At 42.1% G+C, this 21,604-nt stretch overlaps 1 protein-coding gene across 1 annotated transcript; it reads left to right on the plus strand.

Moving 5' to 3' along the window:
* The first annotated feature begins 7,493 nt into the window (after positions 1–7,493).
* Positions 7,494–12,878, plus strand: LOC130883717 (cyclin-dependent kinase 4 inhibitor B). Its single transcript, XM_057784428.1, has 2 exons — positions 7,494–7,876; positions 11,144–12,878. Exons 1-2 carry the CDS (start codon positions 7,745–7,747, stop codon positions 11,402–11,404), a joined length of 393 nt encoding a protein of 130 aa, XP_057640411.1. The 5' UTR covers positions 7,494–7,744; the 3' UTR covers positions 11,405–12,878.
* Positions 12,879–21,604: the final 8,726 nt, after the last annotated feature.

Genomic DNA, 21,604 nt, shown 5'->3' on the forward strand with positions numbered 1-21,604 from the left:
CATTTCTGTTTCCACCCAACCCTGGAATAAGACCAGCTTCCAGATGACACAGGCAACAACAGGTGTGTGCCTCAGTGTCATGTTCACAGTGACTTCTACAAAGAGAGTCATGCGGGGGTCGGGAGAGCAAAGACCAGAGGGGAAGCCACACTGTGGCCACCAATATTCTCTTACATTCTTTGGGAAGCAGCACACTACTGCAGAGAATCCAGACCTGTGAAATTCAGGCCAGTTCCTTTCTGGTTAGATTTTGATCAAACAGATGAACTTTAGATTATATGGTCAGGACCTCCTCTGTACTGTGTGGTTATCATAAAATTCTTTCAGAGCTTCCTTCCCTGTTCCTCCCTCTCCTCTCTCTCTCTCTCTCTCTCTCTCTCTCTCTCTCTCTCTCTCTCTCTCTCTCTCTCTCTCTCTCTGTCTCCCCCTTCCTCTCTCTCCCCTTCCTTCCTTCCTCCCTCCCTCCCTCTTTCTCTTTCCTCCATTCCCTTCCATCTGTCTTTCATTAATAAAATCATGAAAATATTCTTTTCCCTAACTACACTCTACCAGTGGTTCTGCCACTCCAACAGGGGACTCAGGGAACAAAATATGGTATTTTTCTAATTCTAGAACTCACTCTATACTAGGTCCCATACTTCTGAAAGATTCCCCCACCCCAGATCTTTTCTCAAATTCAATGTAATTTAAATTGTATCCTATTGTTTATGTTAAAATTGTCCCAAATTAAGCCATTTGAAAAGTTCATCACAATCAGCAACATAGTTTCCTGAGCATAGTTAACACTTGTTTTTGAGATGAGGTCTCATTGTGAAGCCTCAGGTGGCCCGGAATTCACTGTATAACCCAAGGGAGGCCTTAAATCAAAGCAATCCTCCTGCCTCAATCCCCTGAGTTCTGGGATTTTAAGTGTGCACTACTCTGGCTGACTAATATTTCTTTGATAATCTTCTCTTTTCTCTCCTTTCTTTTTTTTCAGTTTTTTTGATTTTTCAAGACGGGGTTTCTCTCTGTAGCCTTGGCTGTTCTGGAACTTGCTCTGTAGACCAGAATGGCCTCAAACTCACAGAAATCTGCTTGCCTCTGCCTCCCAAGTGCTAGAATTAAAGGCATGCACCACCACCACCCCCTGGACTGTTAATTTCAAGTACTAATGTAAAAGCACCATGCCAAATGAAAATTCCTGAGTTTGCTGCACATGCTTTTGTTAACTCTTGATTTTAACTAGCTCGTCACTTTCATTTCAGCGTGGTCTAGGCCGATGACCACATCAAAGGCTTTGAGATGAGGGTGTCAGGGTTAAAATCCTAAAACTGCTGCCATCATAATGATACTGAACTCTGGCTTACCATGCTCTGGTTGAAGCTTTCAGTTCGACTATGTCTTGGTTTGTGATGACATCTAGATTTCTCACTATTGAATGCCTGAGTATTTTCTAATCTACAAATGACAAAATCAAAAGAATTTAATGTTGTCTTCATTTTCAAACCAAGTTCTGCTTGTTGAAAGCTTTAACCCTGCCAAGATTTTCTCAGATGTGTTGTCATTTAGCAGTCAACTTAAAAAAAAATATTAAGATAATGGTCTTATTACTTATTTACTATATAATATAAATATTTTAATGACTATACATGATTGGATACTCATTTCTTACAAGCCAGTCTTAACCTGTTTTATTGCAAGTATAAAACATGGAGGGTGTTAAATGATATGTAAACTTTTTTCATTTTCACATTTATTAATTTTGGGGGGAGTGAGGTGTGTGCCATGGCATACCCATAGAGATTAAAGGGCAGCTTGTAGGAGTCCGTTCTCTCCTTCCATCGTGTGGATTCAGAGATCAAACTCAGGTTTGACAGCAAGTCCCCTTCCCCACTGAGCTATCTCACAAGCCCAGCAATCTTTCTTCTTCAAGTGTGACATTATATTTCTGTGTTGTGATAAATTTTACAGCAGAATTTACTGTCCGTGCTAGAACATAAAAGCCAAAGGACCCATGCTGGGCTTGGCTTGGTGGGCATGTGGCTGTTGTTCTTGGTCACTGGCGAGCTTCAAAGACTTAGAAGAGCGTCTGAGGTATGACGGGCACTTAACAAACACTTGTTGATGACTGTTAGGTGAAATGAACAACCAACACAGACCTGTACCCCATTGTGTGGATCCAGAGATCAAACTCAGGTTTGACAGCAAGTCCCCTTCCCCACTGAGCCATCTCACAGGCCCAGTAATCTTTCTTCTTCAAGTGTGACTTTATATTTCTTCAACTATATATGCTCGCTTTAGAGAATGAGCTCCACAGCTCAGACATGATATGATATAATTAACAAGCAAGTTATTGCATGTAAGAGTACAATATACCACGTGCGCACCGGAAGGAATCCAAATCCACCCAACACAGCTGAGGTAAGGGACTCTGTAGAAGGAATGACCTCAGTGCTGAGAGGGAAACAACTATCCCCTAGAGGTGGAAAACTCCTGATTTTGCTAAATAGTATTTTGATTCCATCTCTCATTACTGACACATTATCTAAATGTGGACTTTCCAACATAGGCATATTATGGGGGCATTTTGGATATTTATCTCATACTTTTTTTTTTTTTTGGTTGTAGTAATCATTTTGAGGCCATACTTGCCCAAAGGCCCATGCTACTGAATTGTTAACAACTCCTTGGATGCTCATATTGCTGAAATGATATATAATTATTCTGAGTTAAGAACCAACTAAGTGCCAGGAGGTGGTAGCACTTTCCTTTAATTCCAGTACTCAAGAGGCAGAAGCAGGCAGACCTCCCTGAGTTCGAGGCCAGCCTGATCTACAGAATAAGTTCCAGGAAAGCCAGGGCTACATGGAGAAACTCAGCCTTGAAAAAAAGGAAAAAGAACCAATTATGTTTCATGTATAAAGACAAGGACCAAGACATATAGTGACCAATCTGGAAGCAAAAATGTTCCACCAACACCCAGATTGTGGTTTTTAAGTATTATTTCCTACTCAAAAGAAATTGTTGGTAATAAGTATACAACAGGAAGTATGCAAGATCAACACTAGAACACACCATCAGAAATCAGTATTTTGAGCAAGACCATTGCCGTCACGCCAAAAGAATTCAGGAACCAACATACAAAGGACCAACGATAGAGCTCACACATCAGCAAGAATTCTACAGTACTGAAGCAAACTAATTAAATATATAACAATCTTCAGGGGGCTGGAGAGATGGCTCACTGGTTAAGAGCATTGCCTGCTCTTCCAAAGGTCATGAGTTCAATTCCCAGCAACCACATGGTGGCTCACAACCATCTGTAACGAGGTCTGCTGCCCTCTTCTGGTCTGCAGACACACACAGACAGAATATTGTATACATAATAAATAAATAAATAAATATTTTAAAAAAAAAAAAAAACAATCTTCAAGCCGGGAGGTGGTGGTGCACGCCTTTAATCCCAGCACTCGGGAGGCAGAGGCAGGCGGATCTCTGTGAGTTCAAGACCAACCTGGTCCAAGAGCTAGTTCCAGGACAGGCTCCAAAACCACAGAGAAACCCTGTCTCGGAAAACCAAAAAAAAAACCAATCTTCAAATCATTAATCATTTTCAGAATATGCTAGAGATAACTCATCACCTTGAAAACTTACAAGTGCATCGGAAAACACTTTAGTGCTTGTCCTGACTTTCTTGGATGATGATGACCAAGCAGTGGTGAAGAGCAGGTCCTCTTTCGAGATAGTCCCCCTGCAAAATGAAGACAATAAAGACACCACTGTTCCTCAGTCCCCTAACAATAAGAGAGAGGACCAGAGAAACCAGCGATGGGTGCACGCCTACACTCTCAGCATTTAGGAGGCTGAGACAGGGAGGGCAAAGTTTAGGGCCAGACTGAGAAACTCTGTAAGACCCTGTCTCAAGAGCCCAGGATAAGAAGGGGAGGGAAGGAAGGAAGGAAGAACACGATGACAAAAAAAAAAAAAAAAAAAAAAAACCACTAAGTGGGATATGTGAATCCTGTGATAATTATTACCAACTAATGGAATAGAGAAAATGAAGCCTCCTGAAGAGGAGGTCTGTTGTATATAATTTGAAGAGTCCCAGAAATGATTCTGTATTTCCTTCTCGCCTCACTAGGAAGAACTGTACTTGGACACACAGATGACACCGTTTTGTCATTACTTTTCTCGGCCACTTACCTAATTCCATTCCCACACTTATAGTGAGTTCATATCCAGTGTCACGAACTGTAACATCAATACCCCCAGTGACCTGCATGATAGACAATACTGGAACCACTTTTACCCATTCCCTCTTGCCGTTCTCCAAACTTCAAGCCAGTTTATCACTGGGTTTATCTTCCTCCTCAATTGAGAGCACTCCACTCGACCAGGATATGGCTGAAACCCTTCCGCTGAAGCTTTGTTTCAATGCTGCTTCATCTCTCGCTGGGTCTGAGTCACAAACATGAGGTTGTCCTTCATCCTGAAGGCAGCTGGGCTCCAGGGACAGATAAAATGCCTAATTATCTCACTCTGTTGTCCAAGACAAACACATTACCATATCGGTCTTACATATGAAATACCATCACTCAAGTCTATTAAGGGTGTGCTATGGTGTGAGCTACCTGAAAAAAATATAGTTTGGAAAATAATTACTGGCCATGTTCCTGCTTCTTTCTTGTTGAGCCTACCACAGGTGCTGCCCTATACTACCTAGTGTAAAGGGCAGAAGCTCTGAAGCCACACAGGTTAGATCCCACCTCCGTGATTAGGTAATATGCAAGTTACTTATTTCTCTGATTATTATTGTCTTATCTGGAAAATTGCAACAGGAGTGTACGTTATGGAGGTGGAATGTAATACTGCTTTGAAAGCACTTAGAACAGGAAACAGAGAAAGTGTTTGTTTTCCTTCTTTCAAATCAGTGAATATTATTCTTTATAGAGATAATAGTAAATAACACAATAATATATGGAAAACGAGTTGAGCAGGTTTTTAGGGAGAAAGCCCACTGAGTTTCCCCATAGGATGTTTCCTGGTGTCTTGTTTGTGCTTTTAAAACAAGGTCTTGCCCTGTAGTCCAGGCTGGCCTCAAATTTGCCACAATCCTCCTGCCACTGCCTCCCAGATGCTGAGATTCCAGGTGGGGGCGTGGGGGTCAATAAGCCATCAAGATTGGCGTCCTTAAAGTTCTGTTTGCAGCCGGTAAGGACCACCCAGACTGGCCGGACGGGCTGGCGCTGTCCTTGGTGCTGGTAATTGCAATAGCACGCTCCGCAAGCGTTGCCCCTACCCCAAATGCTTTTCCTTTCGCTGGACAAGCGAAGCTCCCATTTCTTCCTCATGAAAAATTCTCAGTCATTCTGCTCATTTGCTTTTTTCCTGTATTACTGTGATTTTATTGTGTGCCCTTTAAAGGAAAACAATTCTTTTTATTTTCTTATTTATAAATGGTTTAATCCCCAGAAACGTTAACTATACTGAAGGTAGCTTAGAAATTGGTTCAAAGTGCCTTTTACTTTGCACGTTTCTGAGAAGTCCAAAGCTGACGGATTACATGAAGTAATGTGATTGTGGTGACTATTTTAACAACTTTAGCACATGCTGGAGATGCAGCCTAGTATGCGAAAGGCCCTGGGTTCAGTTGCCAGTACTAAAATAACTAAGCAAACAGATAAAGACTCTCTTCAATAAAACTCCTCTAAAACGTTCCCTGAACCTTCATCCAGAGTTAAACTCCCCTCTTTCTTAATCCCAAAATATCTCAGCAAAAAGAACATATTAAAATGTATCCATATTAAAAGTTAAAATATAGAACAAAGTCAATAGTCAATAAAAGTATATTAACTAAATTTAATTACTGGATCCATTAGAAAAAAAATAGTCCCTACAACATCCTTAAAAGACAGACTCCTGGGGCTACAAAGATGATTCAGTGGGTAAAAGAGCTTGTGGCATAAACATGAGAATCTGAGCTCAAAATCATAGCATCTGCATAAAAACGATGAGCATTGTCTGGCTCACAGCTGTCACCACAGTGTTGGTGGCGTGGGGAGGGGGGGCGGAGACAGAATCACACCCAATAATATCAACCTGCTGGTTTAGTATTTCCACTTGGTAGCAAACACCAATGCCATTCATTCCAGCAGCTCAGATTTCCCACTATCCATCATTCTTCCTCTCTCCCGTTCTACCTGGGGAACACCTATGACAGCAAATAGATTTGGGGCTGGTTCCCAAGAAAAAAACAGAAACAGTCTATGCATGTCTCACCCAGGAGACTTTCTCTATTCCCTGCCGAAGACTAAGAGTTAAGCGGCCATCAACAAATACTACTTCATGGGGAGTCTCACAAAGGGATACCAGAAGGTGGGTTCTGAAGCCTTTGGTTTTTAAAAATAAAACACTTAGCCCCACCCCCCACCCCCTTTGAAGGCTGTCCTCATCAGCACTCTGAACCTGTTTTGGAAATAAGAACTGCCCAGTCATCCTCATGCATCTCCCCAGAGCTGTTTGGCAACAGGCTGTGGCTCTCTTCCAATTTCACTGCAGCATCAGTTGTAACATTTTAAATCTGTAAAACAGTATGTTCGTCCGAACTCCCCTAGGAAGATTAGGGGGAAGTGCAGCACTTGATCTTTACATCTTCAGAGAAAGGCTTAATGACAGGTTCAGCCTGTTTAATGACAGGCCCAGCACCACGCCCGTGTTTTATTGTTTCATTATTCCTGCGTAAATGCCCTTTATTACACATGATAACTAAAAATCAAATACTGGCTGAGGTGGGTTAAAACAGGTAAGAGGGCAAACTAAGCTATACGGTGGACACGTGGAACTGGACCTTCGGGGTTTTGGGAGGAGGCCTAGCTAGTTACACACTGGTGGTCTTTGAACTTCCGGATTCCAGGGACCCTCCTGTCTCAGCTTCCCAAGTAGCTAAGCCCACGTCCAGGGATCTTATTTTTAAGACCTACTTTTGTGTGTGTGACGTTATCTCTGTCTCTAAAACATTATTTTTTTAACTTCAGAATTACAACCACCGTTCAAAGGGGAAAAAATGTAAAAACACGCGAAACAGGATTCTTGGAATGTTTTACTATTATTTTCTGGCTGACTAAATAGTAAGACATGGCCAACAGAAAATTGCTCTATCTGTCGCAAGGTGTGAAACTCGTTAAATTCAGATACCGCCTAGAGATGAACTAGCCTCGCATGACAGATGCTGTCACTTTCAGACGTCTTCAGAAAGTGGGAATTTTTTCCCCTAAAGACTTTCCTTCGACCTCGATTGCAAGGGAACGATTAACGTCTCCAGAGCGAAACCCGCAGGCCTGGACTAAATAAACGCCTCTGCTCCGCCTGCTGGGTACAGACGCTCAGCTTTTTCAAAAATAGCCAACCCACAGTGTTGCGTTTACGGACTCAAGAGCTCACTCTTCTGCGCATGCCTCTAGGGCCTCAAGAGGTGGGCGGTGTTGGACGAGGGGCGTGGTCTGAGGGGGCGGGGTCGGCGGCGGTGCAGACCGCCAGCCGCTGCTCATTGCCCGCGGGCTCCCCACCGCGCCCTGGTCGCCTGTGCCGGCCGTGCGGTTCTCAGGCGCTGGCGCTCGAGCCCGTGCGCTCCCAGGACAGGCACGGACGCTGCTGGACCCCCGGGGAGCGGAGGAGTCGCTCACCGACCAGGCTGCTGCAATCTCGGCCAGCGGAGGACCATCCTTGCCGCTCCGCGTCGCGGCTGCGAGAAGAGGACAAGGGCATGCTGGGCGGCGGCAGTGACGCGGGCCTGGCCACCGCCGCCGCACGGGGGCAGGTGGAGACGGTGCGGCAGCTCCTGGAAGCCGGCGCAGATCCCAACGCCGTCAACCGCTTCGGGAGGCGCCCAATTCAGGTAGCAGGGGACCCCGGGGCCTCGCCGGCAGGGGGCGCACGAGCGCGGTGCCCTCCGCGGCTGCGAGTTGTGACCGCGCACCACCTGGCAGCTGGCTGGTGCTGGACGTGTGCGGCCCAACGAGAGGCAGGTTTTGAAAGAGCAGAAGCTCTGAAAAACAAAAATAATCGAAAAAACCCACCGCACTTGCGTGGCTTTTTCTTCGTTTTGAGATGCTGGGTCTGGAACCCACGACTCCGTATATGCTGGGCGGGCAAGTGCGCTACCCTTGAGCAACGTCCCCAGCCTCCCGATCTTTGTATTGGTGGGAAAATACCAATATTTATTCTGCCATCTTACAATCACAGATACAAGGCCGACATTCGGGGAGCGAAGTGGGAAAGGAAGGGTCAGACAGAGGACGACACGATAAAGATGCGTAGATAGATTACCAGTTACACGGCCTGGATTCAAGGATTCCACAAAATTGTAGTATGGAGGGCGAGCATTCACTGAAAACTTGTAAACAACGGTATGGATATTTTCTTTTTCTTTTTTCCTTAAAAACCAAAACGCATTCACAGGACTAAGGATTTCCCAAACCCAGCGCTTAATTTCCTGTATGCGGGCAGCGATATGGTGTAGTTTTTCAATGTTTAATGCGAACTGGCAAAGCGCTCCCTACAGAATTGTTGGGTCCTTTCAGAACGAATGAAAAGGCAGTTCGGTTCCCTAAACTTTCTCTTAATTTGTTCAGTGTTTACTAATCCTGCTTTAATTAGTGTTGACTTTATTTCTTGACGATCTAACACAATGGTTTTGTAGTCTGTTGATTATTATAGCTCCCTTTGTTGTTCACCTCCATCTCTCTGGAACTAAGGAAACAAGGGCTCTTGTCAATAGTGTGCATTTTTAAGAAAATTAGTATTCATCCCTCTTGAAATTTTATGAAAAAAAGGTGTTTAAGAAAAGAATATTTTAAAGCAACAAAAACACTGTAAAGTGATTGTAAAGACCTTATAGAAAAGATTTTCTTACAGTCTTATTTTCTGTACTGAGAACTTTTAAATCTTCCTTTTACGGCTGTAAAAATAGCCTTTACCTCACTAAAAGAAATAATAAGATTGGTATATTTCTTGAAGGAAGGAATGTTTCTAATGTTCATGTGATAAAAACTGACACATGACCACTGCCTCTCACTACATGTAAATTTCTAAGCCCATAGACCAAATGTTTAGGACAATTAGATACCCAAAATTGTCTTATTATTAATTTAATATTTGCATAGCATACAAAATAGCTACTATAGAATTACATCTCCAAAACATCATTTTCCCTAACATATGCATCTTTGTGATTTAATAGCTACCAAGTCAAGCTTTTTCTAGTCTTTTTATATATACTTCTTAGAATTAAATTTTCATACAATGTAAATGAATGTCAATTTCATATTACAATGGATTGCTCTAAACTTTCCACTGTATGTCATACTAGATTTAAGATATTATAAGATGCTAAACATTTACAACAAATAACTTGTTTCTGTAATGTATAATAAGCTTGAAACATGGTAACTTTCCTCTGATCTCCACTTCTAGCTTAAATGATCAGAGTACAGTTTGTGAGCGCAGACATTTGACACGGAAAGGGCAAAACCTTTTCGAAATTGACTTGTGTTTTGTTTCCTCCTCTAAAGCACTGTTCTAACTTCTAAAACAGAATAAGCAACAGTGGAGTACCTATTTTACATGGTGCCTCAGTTTGCTTTCTGTTGCTGCGCTGATAACCATGACCAAAAGAAACCTGGAGAGAAAGGGGGTTATTTGCTTAGATGCTACATTGCATCACCAAAGAAGTCCAGGCTGGAACTGAAGAACTGCTTCCTGATTTGCTTCACAGGCTCCAGTTTAGCCACCTTTCTGACATCTTCCAGGGCCACCTATACGGGTGGGGTACACCTAGAGCAGACTGGGCCCTCCCCATATCTATCATGAGTTAAGAAAATGTCCCACAGACTTGCCTACACAGGCCAGTCTGAGGAAGGCTTTTCCCAGCTGAGGTTCCTCTTCCCAAATGACTAGCTTGTGTCAAGTTGACAGACCAACAAGCATATATGGTTAGACCTAGAGGGATAAAGAAAGCAGCCTAACAAACAATATAAAACTTTATCAAGCCTGGCTCTGGTGTCCTGCCTGCAAGTTACGCGATGCTAGGAAGTAATCAACCAATACCTGATTTGACTAAAGGCTCACTCCACAAGACAGAGGGAACCCATCCCCAACACTTCTTGGGCAACCAAAAACCAGAACTAAAAAGTCCCAGGTCCTAGGGGGGGACACCAAATAGTATTGTTTCAAAAAAAAAAAAAAAAGCACTAAAATGACTCATACTGACATCCTACTGTACTCATAGATCAGTGCCTTGCTCGGCCATCACCAGAAAAGCTTCCTCCTGCGCAGATGGGAACAAATACAGAGACCCACAGACAGACACTATGCTGAGTGTGAGAGACCTCATGTCAGTGTTTCCACCAAGTCCCTCCCCCTCAGAGTTCAGGAAACCCTGAAGAAGAGGAGGCTGAAAGAAAGAGCAGAGCAAAGCTCATATGAGCTCAGGGAGACTAAAGCAGCATGCACTGGGCCTGCGTGGGTCTGCACCAGGTCCTCTGTGTATGTATAGCTTCCGGCTTAGTATTTTTAAGGCTCCTGTGTGGCTCTCTGAGTCTTGTGCCTTCTCTTGGGCTCTTTCCCTTCTGTTTGTTTGGTCCAATTCCAACATACTAGTTTTTGTTTTGTTATATTTTATTTTGTTATTATTATCCCTTAGTAGCCTGGATTTTTTTTTTAACAAGAGATAGAAGGGGCATTAGTCTGGATGAAGGGAGGTAGGGAGGGGCTAGGAGGAGTAGAAGGAGGGAAAACAATCAGGATAAATTATGTGAAGGAAAAAAGTCTGTTTTCAATAAAGGGACAAATAAAAAACAAATAAAAAGCCCGGTTCAAACCGAGCTAAGAAGTCACTTCAGATAAATCCCTCTAGCCCAGTATTCCATATTACAAATAAACAATTTGTCTGCCCTTTCCTGTTACTTTACCTGTAGACAAAAAAATAGAATCTATTTTGAGTTCAGCCTAAACTATAGCGGGGAGTGGATTACACAGGCAAATGAGAAACCAGACACCAGAGGTTTGCCAGCTCCTTCGCTGGGCTGGCTCTGCGTGCGCCCCCCCCCCCCCCTCCACTATCCAGACTCACCCTGAGCACTCTCTTCCTTCCCCTACCCCCCAGGTCATGATGATGGGCAGCGTCCAGGTGGCAGAATTGCTGCTGCTCCACGGAGCGGAACCCAACTGTGCCGACCCCACCACTCTCACCAGACCTGTGCACGATGCCGCTCGGGAGGGCTTCCTGGACACGCTGGTGATGCTGCACAAGGCAGGGGCGCGGCTGGATGTGTGTGACGCCTGGGGCCGCCTGCCAGTGGACCTGGCTGAAGAGCAGGGCCACCGCGATATTGCGAGATATCTGCATGCTGCCAGTGGAGACTGATGCCAGGTTCCTCAGCCTCCCGCAAGGACTTTTTCTCTCACCCCAGCACCGTGTAGGCAGACTGCAAGCATGAAGGAAGCTGTGTACAACCTACAAGACTTCCAAAACTCAAAGCCCATCCAGGAAGGCAAAGCCAATCAAAATCAACTTCCTAAGTGTTTTTCTGCATCTGGACCTGGTCCTCTGCCCTCACCCTGAAGCCAAAGGGATCACCAATTCGATTTCATACTGTGTGAAATTACTGGGGCTCGTTACCCTTCAGGGCGTGGTGTAAAATAACAAGGAAAGTTCTTGAATCTCCACAATATGATGTTGCAGTGGGAAGGGGGAATTGAAGACATTTGGGAGGTAGCTGTCAGTACCTCCCCAGGTGAACTCCAAATGCAGGTGGTTCACAGGCTAGAGGAGAACCCTGGTGTCTAGATGGATACCACCCAAGTGCACCTGGGGCTTTAAGCGCTGTGATGTGCCGGTGGTGATTCACCTGCAAAATGGCATTCTGTTGAAACTGAGGACTAGCCCCAGCTCTACCTGGAAGATAGTGTAAGAAGATGAAGGCAAATCTCTGTTGAACTCTTGTGAACCATGGTGGCTTGATGCTCTGGTTCCTGACAGACTCACCCTACACAAAGTCCAGTGGTGAATTCATATGTAGCAACCTGCTCTATGTAAAATAGCTTAAGAACCCCTTTAGGTGTTTCCTACATTTGAATTATTTGGTAACAGTGTATTTAATGAGTTAAGCTTTTAACAGTGTAACTTCTGGTCCTCAGAAGAGGTGAGACTGAGGCTCAGCTTGTTATTCTATGGTTGGTTTTGGGGTTTTTTTTTTTTCTTCCCTTCTTTCCTTCTTTTTTAAGGCAGCACTTTCCTCTGTAGCTCAAGCTAACCTCAAGTCAGGGCACCCCTGCCTTAGCCCCTGAAGTACTGGGCTTGTAGCAGGCATCCCTTCTGTAGTACAGCGTCTTAATCAAACTATGACACGTGGCAACTCCTAGTGGCAATGTACACTCTGCTTTTGTCCATGACCTGTTTATTTCTCTGATTTTTGCTTCCTGTATAGTGAGGGTCTCAGGGGGGCTATTGTAGGTGCCCTTTTAAATGGCACATGTACCTGTTCTAGCCAGCCTCAGCGGGCTATTTCCTAGAATTAGGAAAAAGAGGTAGAGTATGAACTTACTGGAATTAAATGACAGCTTGTGAGCTGCCTTGCTTGTCTACTGAACAAACTGTGGATACACTCTGTGGGGCTTCCATTGTGGCTTGGTTCATTACAGCATTGAAACGATTGATTCATCCTTGCTTTAATAAAGAATAAGCAGTATAGAGAGGCTCCAAGATGTGAACAATCTGGCGTTCAAGTGTATTTCCAGAGCACTCAGGTCAGGTGGTTCAAAACCATGCACACAACTCCAGCGCCAAGGAAGTTCAGCCTCTGCCTCCACAGGCACCTTCATTCATGTCCACACACACACACACAATTTTTTAAAAAGCTAAAATAAATCTGGGGCCTGGAGCGAGGTCTCAGTGATTAAGAGCCGTTGTTGTTCCTCTAGAGGACCCATTTAGTTCCCAGCAACCACATCAGGTCCAGAATATTATGACCTCCACAAGCACATATACATGGCAGGCACGCAAATGTTCACACAAATTTTTAGAAAATTAATGTGTTTCCATGGGCTTACCACTAACTCACAAATGTTAAAAGATTCAAAATTGCTCACAGCTTCTATTCTTTATAATAAACCTATTTTTAAAATATGCTTACTTATAGTAAAAAATGTAAGATTTGTATTTTATGCTTCTAGGTGTCAAATATAGTAAATATTCACCCAAAATAGAGAAGAGGAACTAGAAAATTCATTTGAGAGTAGAGAAAAGGAGGGGTGCCTTTTAACTAGGTACACAAACTCCCCTATCAATTCCTTATTTTCCAAATTAAAATTAGCACATTACCAAAGATGAGTTGAGAACTAGACCCCATCTTCTCAGGGAAGGGAAACATGTTTATTGATACAGTTTTCACTAGGCATGCTTTAAAACACATTTGTTCCTTCAACACTTAAACCTTCCATGATGTGCAAAAGTAAGTCGATTTGGCCCCCAAATGTGGGTTTTTGAAAGTTTACAAATAACGGAACTTGTTTGGCTTGGGGAACAGGAGACTGGCAAGTCTGGCATTTAGAGGTCATACCTACTATGGGTTTCATAATGTGGCAAAAGGCATGGTGGGAAATCCTCCACCACCACCACCCCCCACCCTGCACCTCCCAGGGCTAAGTCTCAAACAGTTTGTCCGCCCCCACTAACTCATTAGGGTGGAGCCTGTTCTAGTCTCATTCTGCTGCTGTGACAAACACTGACCATAAGCAACTTGGGGAAGGAAGGGGTTTATTTGACTCACAGTTGTAGTCCAGCAAGGGAAGCTAAGCCAGGAACTCAAGGCAGGAAGTAAAGCAGAGACCACAGAGGAAGGTGCTTATTGGCATGTTTCTCTGCACTTGCTCATCTTGCTTTCTTATAGAAACCAGGACCACCATACCTGGAGAGGCACCACCCACAGTGGGCTGGGTCTTCCCACATGAACCAATAACCATGAAAATAATCAAAGATTTGCACGTAGGCCTATCCGATAGAGGCACTCCCCAGTTGAGGATTCCTCTTTCCAGGTGACTCTAATTCACAAGAACTACCCAGTGCAGTGGGTCCCTTGGTTTCCAGCACTACTCAGCACGGACCCACTGGGGGTTAAGTTGTCACCACTGCTTGAGGAGACACAGTTAAAGGATAGCAGAGGCTCGTTCTGCAAATGCCATCTCATTACCCTTCATACCCATGACTTTACACACGGCTTTCAAGCTCTTTGTTATGGACCCACTCATCCTTTATGTGTGTTGCTCAGCTTGAAAGAACAAATCCTTGTGGCTACTGAGATGGCTCAGTGGTTAAGAGCACTGGCTGCTCTCAAAGGACCTGGTTCAATTCCCAGCAACCACATGGCTGCTCAGAGCTCTCTGTAATTCCAGTTCCAGAGGATCTGACACCTCACACAGTCAGATATGCAGGCAGAACACCAATACATATAAAGTAAAAATAAATTTAAAAAAAAAAAAGAACAGATCCTCAGGGAGCTCCCTCATTAGCTGATGACCTATTGCTGACTAGGGAGCCTGTCCTGAAGCTTCTCTCTTGTAGACCAGGCTGGCCTGGAACTCACAGAGATCTGCCTGCCTACCTCTACCTCCTGAGTGCTGGGATTAAAGGTGTTCTCCACCACTGCCTGGCCTCCTGAATCACTCCTCTATGATGATCTGCACGATCCTCTAGCATAGAACTAAACCACATAATAGTGGCTGATCTTCCATCTCCGGTGGTACTGAGTTGACCCTGATGACAAAACTGGATCTTCCTGGTTTTTGTACCTGAGCATCGTGCAGCCTCTGAGATGTAGTAGGCCCAATGAACAGAAAGGTAATTGTAAATAATTATTATTGAAGGTGGGGGGAGTAAAATTTATGATTGCTACATACTAGATTGCAAATATCAATGCTTACTCAGAAAACCAAGTTTCAAGGAATAATAAAGTCCTCCATGTGTGTAAAAGATATTCTACATTTCCCTTTACAGTTTGTATTATAAGTTTAACTCATAATCATATGCATTTGTAGAGTACAAAATGTTAGGATTCCTAGCCGGGCAGTGGTGGTGCACGCATTTAATCCCAGCACTCGGGAGGCAGAGGTAGGCCGATCTCTGTGAGTTCGAGGCTAGCCTGGTATAGAAGAGCTAGTTCCAGGACAGGAACCAAAAGCTACGAAGAAACCCTGTCTCGAAAATTAAAAAAAAAAAAAAAAAAAAAAAGTTAGGATTCCTGAGCACAGTGGGGAATGGTTGAATCAAGCTAGTCAACACATTCATCATCACATCATCACAAGCAGCACTAGGCTAAGGGAAACACAAAGGCCACAAGTCCTCCCATATGTGAAGACTCTGGAACTCACCAAAGCAGATATTTAAATACCACTCACAGAAAGGGAGGAATGTCACAAAACTTCAGAGTAGAGGAAAATGTTTGTTTTGCTTTTGTCTTTAATTCTAGTAAATATCGTGGTAAGTACAGTAGAATGTGCAGATTTTAATGTGCTACAACAGAAAACTGCAGACAGTTCCTACCACAATGACTACATTTTTGTTCCCACTATACCATTCTGTCTTCAAATCATGAATGATACATGGATAAACGGGTATTTTTCTAAAGTGCAGAAATACATGATCTTTCTTTTACTTTCTGGGGGTGGCTCTTTTCATATAAAATATCAGAAGTGTAAATGTATTAAACATGATTTGTACTAGCTTTCAGAGACTAACTCCCCCCCAAAAAAATCTGAAAAGTATCAACAGAAATCTTTCATCTCTGTCTAAAGAGACTTGCTAAGTCCTCCAGCAAGAGACCCTCCCCCATCCTAGCTCCACTCCCTGGGGATTCCACCTTTTGGTGAGGCCCCAGAGTCCCCTTAACTCTTTCCCACCTAGCCTCTCAGCCTTCCCTGCTAGCTCATCTCCATCCTTTTCTGTCAGTCACCGACCTGCAGCTACACTGCCTACCGAAGACCCCCAGCGGCCACATCATTCTGAGACCCAGGGAGACAATTTTCACCACCCTCCCTGGCCTCCATTCTCCTTTCCATAGTTACTCTTACTCCTGTAGCAGCCTGCCTGCAGGACTTCCTCCCATCCTAACTCTGCTCCCTGAAGACTTCATCTTTGGTGCCCCTCTCAGCCTTCTCTCCTAGCCCATCAGCACTCCTTTGTGTTCTTCACCAACCCACGAAGACACTCTCCCAGGAAATCCCAGTCACCACACTTGCCTAAGATCCAGAGTGGACAACAGCAGCCAAAGAGGGGAACAATCAGTCAACAAAGACAAGACCAAATAGCTACACCACAGAACACCTCCGACATCATAACTCCAGATGTTTAGATCCAAGTACCAAAGCACAAACATGAACACCCAAGACAGTATGCCTCCTCCAGAAGTCAGTAACCATATTGCAACAGGCTCTGAGAAGTTCAGTTTAGATGAAGCACATAAGAACCTCAAAATGGCAATTATGAGTATGTCCAAATACCTTAAAAAGGGCACGAATGAATGCCTTAATGAAGACTATAAACACAAAACAGCTGAATGAATAAAAACATTTCAAGACATGAAAACAGAAATAGAAAATATTTCACTAACGAAAATCCAAATTGAAATTAAAAATTTAGAATGTGAAACAAAAACCACATAGATATTCCATTCTAAGATGAAGAATAAGTTGTTGCTCTCTCCATGAAATGGAACCCATACCTGGCACTGCTAAAGTGACCAAGAACCTAGAACAAGAACAAGTCACAGTCAAGGGGAAAAGCCACTTGGATCATTATTGTTATTATTATTATTATTTTATTATTTTCTGCTAAAGAGAGCAATAAAATGACTCCTAATGACATACACTATACCTATAGAACAGTGCCTTGCTGAACCACATCAATGAAGGTTCCTGCAACAGATGGGAACTAACACAGAGGTCCCCAACAAGGTGCTAAGAGAGAGATTTTGAACCACCCAGTCCTGAATGAGGTGTCATTATCAAACCCCTCCCCACGGAGCTTAGGGAGCTAGAGGAAGAAGAGGCAGAAAGATTTTTGGAGCCTGGGGGATGTATGACGTCAAGGAAACTGTGTCTTCTAAACACAACAGGATTGATGGACCTATGGACTCAGACTGTGGCAGCATACACAAGGGTGAAGTGGACACTGGGTCCCACCCCTAACCAGGAAGCTACCTACAGTTGATACCCACTGGCTAAGGCAAGTCTGTTTTCTTCTATGGAGTCTCACTGGGTATATCAGCCACACCTCCAGGGCAGGTCCCATACCCAGAAGGCCAACCCAAAACAAATTCAATGGTATATTTGTGAACTTTCTGCTTCCTTTTGCTTTGTCATTTTTGTTTTGTTTCATTGGTCTTTTAATTGTTTTTGATTTTTGTTTTTGTGGGTTCAGGGGCTTTTGTCTTTGTTACTTGTTTTTTTGTTTTTGAGAAAGAAAAAGACATAAAGTTGGGGGTAGGTAGGAAAGTGGGCAGGGGAAATTAGGAAAGGGAAAAAACATAATCAAAATATATTGTAAGAAAAAATTGAGCAAATTTAGAATACTCATTTTCGTACTGAGCTCTAAAAATTAAAAATATAATTCTAACCATCACTTAAATAATCAATAGTGGCCAAAAATAGAATTTTAAGGATATGTCATTATACAATAGCTTCAAAGAAAAATCACAGAAGTGGTAATATAAATCCTCCATTTGATTTGTAAAATCCCTTAGTTCTCCTTTATTCCTTTTGGTCCAAGGTATTTGAATTTGCTAGTTGAGGAGAGTGACTCAGAAATTCATTGTCTCTTAAAATACAAATATTTGGCATCTGTTATTTCATTCCCAGTTTAAAGAAGTGGCAGAATAATTCTCAGTGACAGCTTAATATAATTAAAAATAATTTTTAAAAATTTATGAACTCCACAATAGTGTAGTACATTATTTTACTAGTTTTTGTATAAAGTAAAATCAAAACATTCTTAGAAATCAACCACTACCTGGTTGTACTGAAATGGTGGATTGTATAAAAACTAATTAGACTCCGGCCATCTGATACACAGTTTGGGTGGTGTGTTTGTTAGCAGTGCTGTTAGGGAGCTAAGTTTATCAGGATGTAGCCCTGCTAAATTTAATTGGCTTTGCAAATCCATGCAAACAAAGACAGCTAACTATGGTCACAAGCCTTTTTCCTCATTCCATTGTAAAACTACAGAAGAATAAATAAACCTACTAACTTCTGTGTATTAGTCAAAACACACAGACCCTCTCCACTTCGTTACAAGAGGACGTGGGAGTCAGGCTTCCCTCTACAATCCCTTACTCATCGTGGGTTTTTTTTCCCCTTTGTCTAAGCATATATTGGAGGAAACGGGTAACTTACTGTAAAAATTTGCTATGTTATAATGGTTATGATTACTTATTTCTGAACTAAGAAATAAAAGATCTTCAAAGAGAGTCAAGATTTCATAAAATCCCCAAAAGATTTGGAACTGCATTATGTAAATTGTTTTTAGATACTTCATCTCCATATTACAGAGAACAATGCATTGTCCAGTTTATCTTCAGCTAGATACCACTAATACATTCCCAACTGCCCTTAACGGGAAATATGAAAAACAAGTTATGTATATATTTATATAACAGCTAACAAAGACTTTAATTGCCTTTACAATGACTCTTTGACTATTTTTCAAATGAAAGATAAGCTAATTTCCTTTGATCCTGGTGCTTTTCATGGCAGGCTCAAAGCTTCACTATGCCAATACTGTACCACTCTTAAAAAAGCACAGCAGTAGGATTAAATATCCACAAAAGTTGCAGGATATATCTGAAGCAGTCTTGCATATGGCAGAAGCCAGTGTCCCAAGATGCAAAGAGGTCTGCTACCGTGTGCATATGACCATCTAGCCACAACCATATTCTGAGTTGGTGGGCATATTCCAATTACTAGCATAACTATTGATTAATTTATGAAAATTCAAGTTAGTGTAATTTGTCATGTCAACATTCAATTATTACTACTCATGACTGGATGGACAGATATTATATCATTAAAACTAATTTCAAATACTTAAAGAAGTAATAACAGTTGCACCTCAATACTTTGAAAGAATTCTCCAATTCTACTTGAAATTCCTGCACAGATTAAGGGAATGAAAAGAAGAGAAACTAAGCACTCTTTCATGTTATTAGTTAATTTAACATGTGACTGCTAAGCCACATAGCTTTAATTATCTCAATTTCCTTTATATATAAATATGGAAACTGGATTAGGGTCTTTCTACATTCCTATCATCACTAAAGTTCTATGCTTTTTGAATCTCTGTATATCTTACAGTGATATATGTATGTTGTATGTATATATATGTCTATATACAGAGGAAGATAGATCTGTGTTTACTTGTGAATATTTATTTCCGTATCTTATTAGTAATTATTTTTGCCATGAGCTAAGCAAAGATATATAGGGGACAGGGACAAGAGGGAAAACACTGAAACTCTGTGCTCTGGAGAAAGGTGAATCCTTTAAAATGTTACTCTCAGTTCATTGAGAGTTCTACCCCTGAACCACCCCTGCTGCACTGGTTCACTGAAAAATTAACAGAGAAATCTGACAAAGGCCATTGCAACAGAAATACATGGCTTAATTTATGTCTTTCTCAGTTCATCTTAGTTCTGATTTTTCTGTTACTTTTTCTATTTTTTTTTCATGCTAACTGAGACCCCTGAACTAGTTTCTTATAATAATCTAGGCAGGCAAATATGATATAGAATATGGGGATCAGCTATTCTAAATTACTATCAGTACACTGAAAATGTGATTTTTGTGTGATTACATGGCAAGGCTTTCCACTCTATGTTTGCGTAAGAATTCAAAGAGAACATGGGACTGCAGTGGGTCTTGGGGGACTCCCAAATCAGAGAGTGACCGAAAGGTTTCTGTGTCCTCCCAAGAAATGTAAAACTCTTAAATCCAGTCTCTGTATCTCATTAGGCTGAAAATAATTTCACTGTATGCTACTACATATTTTATAATATGTTTATGAGATAATTAAAAACATTAAACAGTAACAGTCTAGTGAGTTCACAAAAATGGACAACCCGGTAGGTTACTGGTAACAAGAGTTTCTTCTTCCAAGGGTGACTACTGGGAAAATGTATGCACCGCAGCTCCTTGCCCCTCTAGGGATTAGGATGCCCCAAGATCTTTCCCTTCTCCTCCAAGCGCTCTTCCTCACTCTTCCCCTGCCCACATGCTACCCCCTACAGAGCTACACTCCTGGCTGGAAACGATCTGATCAGATCTGATCATCTTTACTAGTCCCCCTCTGGACAGCCACTGACGCCAGTGGCTTTTGGTCTGTTTAAATCTTATTGTAAACAGAAAAAAATGGAATGATGTCTTCTGGGAAAAAAAACAAATGGCATTTATTATATCATATAGACATAATAGATACACATGATGATGTTGGCCCCATTAGTTACTGGAAGGCAACAAGTCTAAAAACCTCTTTCTCTTGAAAAAATTGGGCCCCAATCTTGACTCAGAAAACACTGGAAAAATTCATATTTGCTAATCAGCTCCAGGTTTACTCAACGATAATTGATCTGTGGTGGTTACTATAATTCTTGTTGATGGCAAACTTTGAAACAGTTCACAAAAGTATTAAATAATATGTGAGACTTTTATGCTATTTTGTTTGTTTTTCGAGACAGAGTTTCCTCTATGTAGCCCTGGCTGTCCTAGAACTCGCTCTGTAGACCAGGCTGCCCTCAGATTCACGAGATCCATCTGCCTCTGCCTCCAGAGTGCTGGGATTAAAAGCGTGCACCACCATACTTGGCTTTTAAACTATTCTTTTTTTTTTTTTTTTTTTTTTGAGAGCACCCAGTGAGGATATTCTCTTCCAAGGCCTCACAAAACACCAACTCTGGTGAAAACTTGGCTTTGTTTTCCAACTTTCAGAATAGTAAAGGAATAACTTCTGTAGCTGAAATGGTAGGAAATGTGCTTTTAAACTATTCTTACTCAACAATTTTATGTATCATTACAGAAACTATACAAGTGTTTGTGTATATGTGTGTAATTTAAGCGTGCCTACCCAACAGACATTTAAAATACACGTAGGACTATGCTGTTCTAGTAGTCACTTTCTGCTGCTGTCATGGCTCTTGGACTATACCGCTCCCATTTTCACAGCTATGAAGGCTTGCCTTTGTGGCTAGTCATGGTTTTTAGAAAACATCAATGTCACCAAAACATCATGTTTTATGTTTATTCTTTCTGCTTTTGCTACTGTATACTATTATAAAGAACGTTTGCTCCAGACTTCCACAATCCACAGAGTGAAACAATTTGAAGTGAAATTTCTGCAGCTAACGAGATATTTGTGTGTGTGTTCACAATTTTTCTCTATGTGCATATATTCCTCATGCTTACAGATATGTGTGTGTGCACATATATAACAAATATGAGTTTTAAGACTGATTTAAAGCTTATGTGTACATATATAAATATACACAAACATCTAACATGCATTTCCCTATACTTCTGTATGCTA

The sequence above is a fragment of the Chionomys nivalis genome, chromosome 11, assembly GCF_950005125.1.
Source record: "Chionomys nivalis chromosome 11, mChiNiv1.1, whole genome shotgun sequence".
NCBI classification, from domain to species: Eukaryota; Metazoa; Chordata; class Mammalia; order Rodentia; family Cricetidae; genus Chionomys; species Chionomys nivalis.

What these genes read in the sequence shown, in the direction of transcription:
- LOC130883717 (XM_057784428.1), top strand. Translation starts at nt 7,745, where the DNA reads ATGCTGGGCGGCGGCAGTGACGCGGGCCTGGCCACCGCCGCCGCACGG. An exon ending in TCGGGAGGCGCCCAATTCAG is followed by an intron (nt 7,877 to 11,143) that starts GTAGCAGGGGAC and finishes CCTACCCCCCAG; the next exon opens with GTCATGATGATGGGCAGCGT.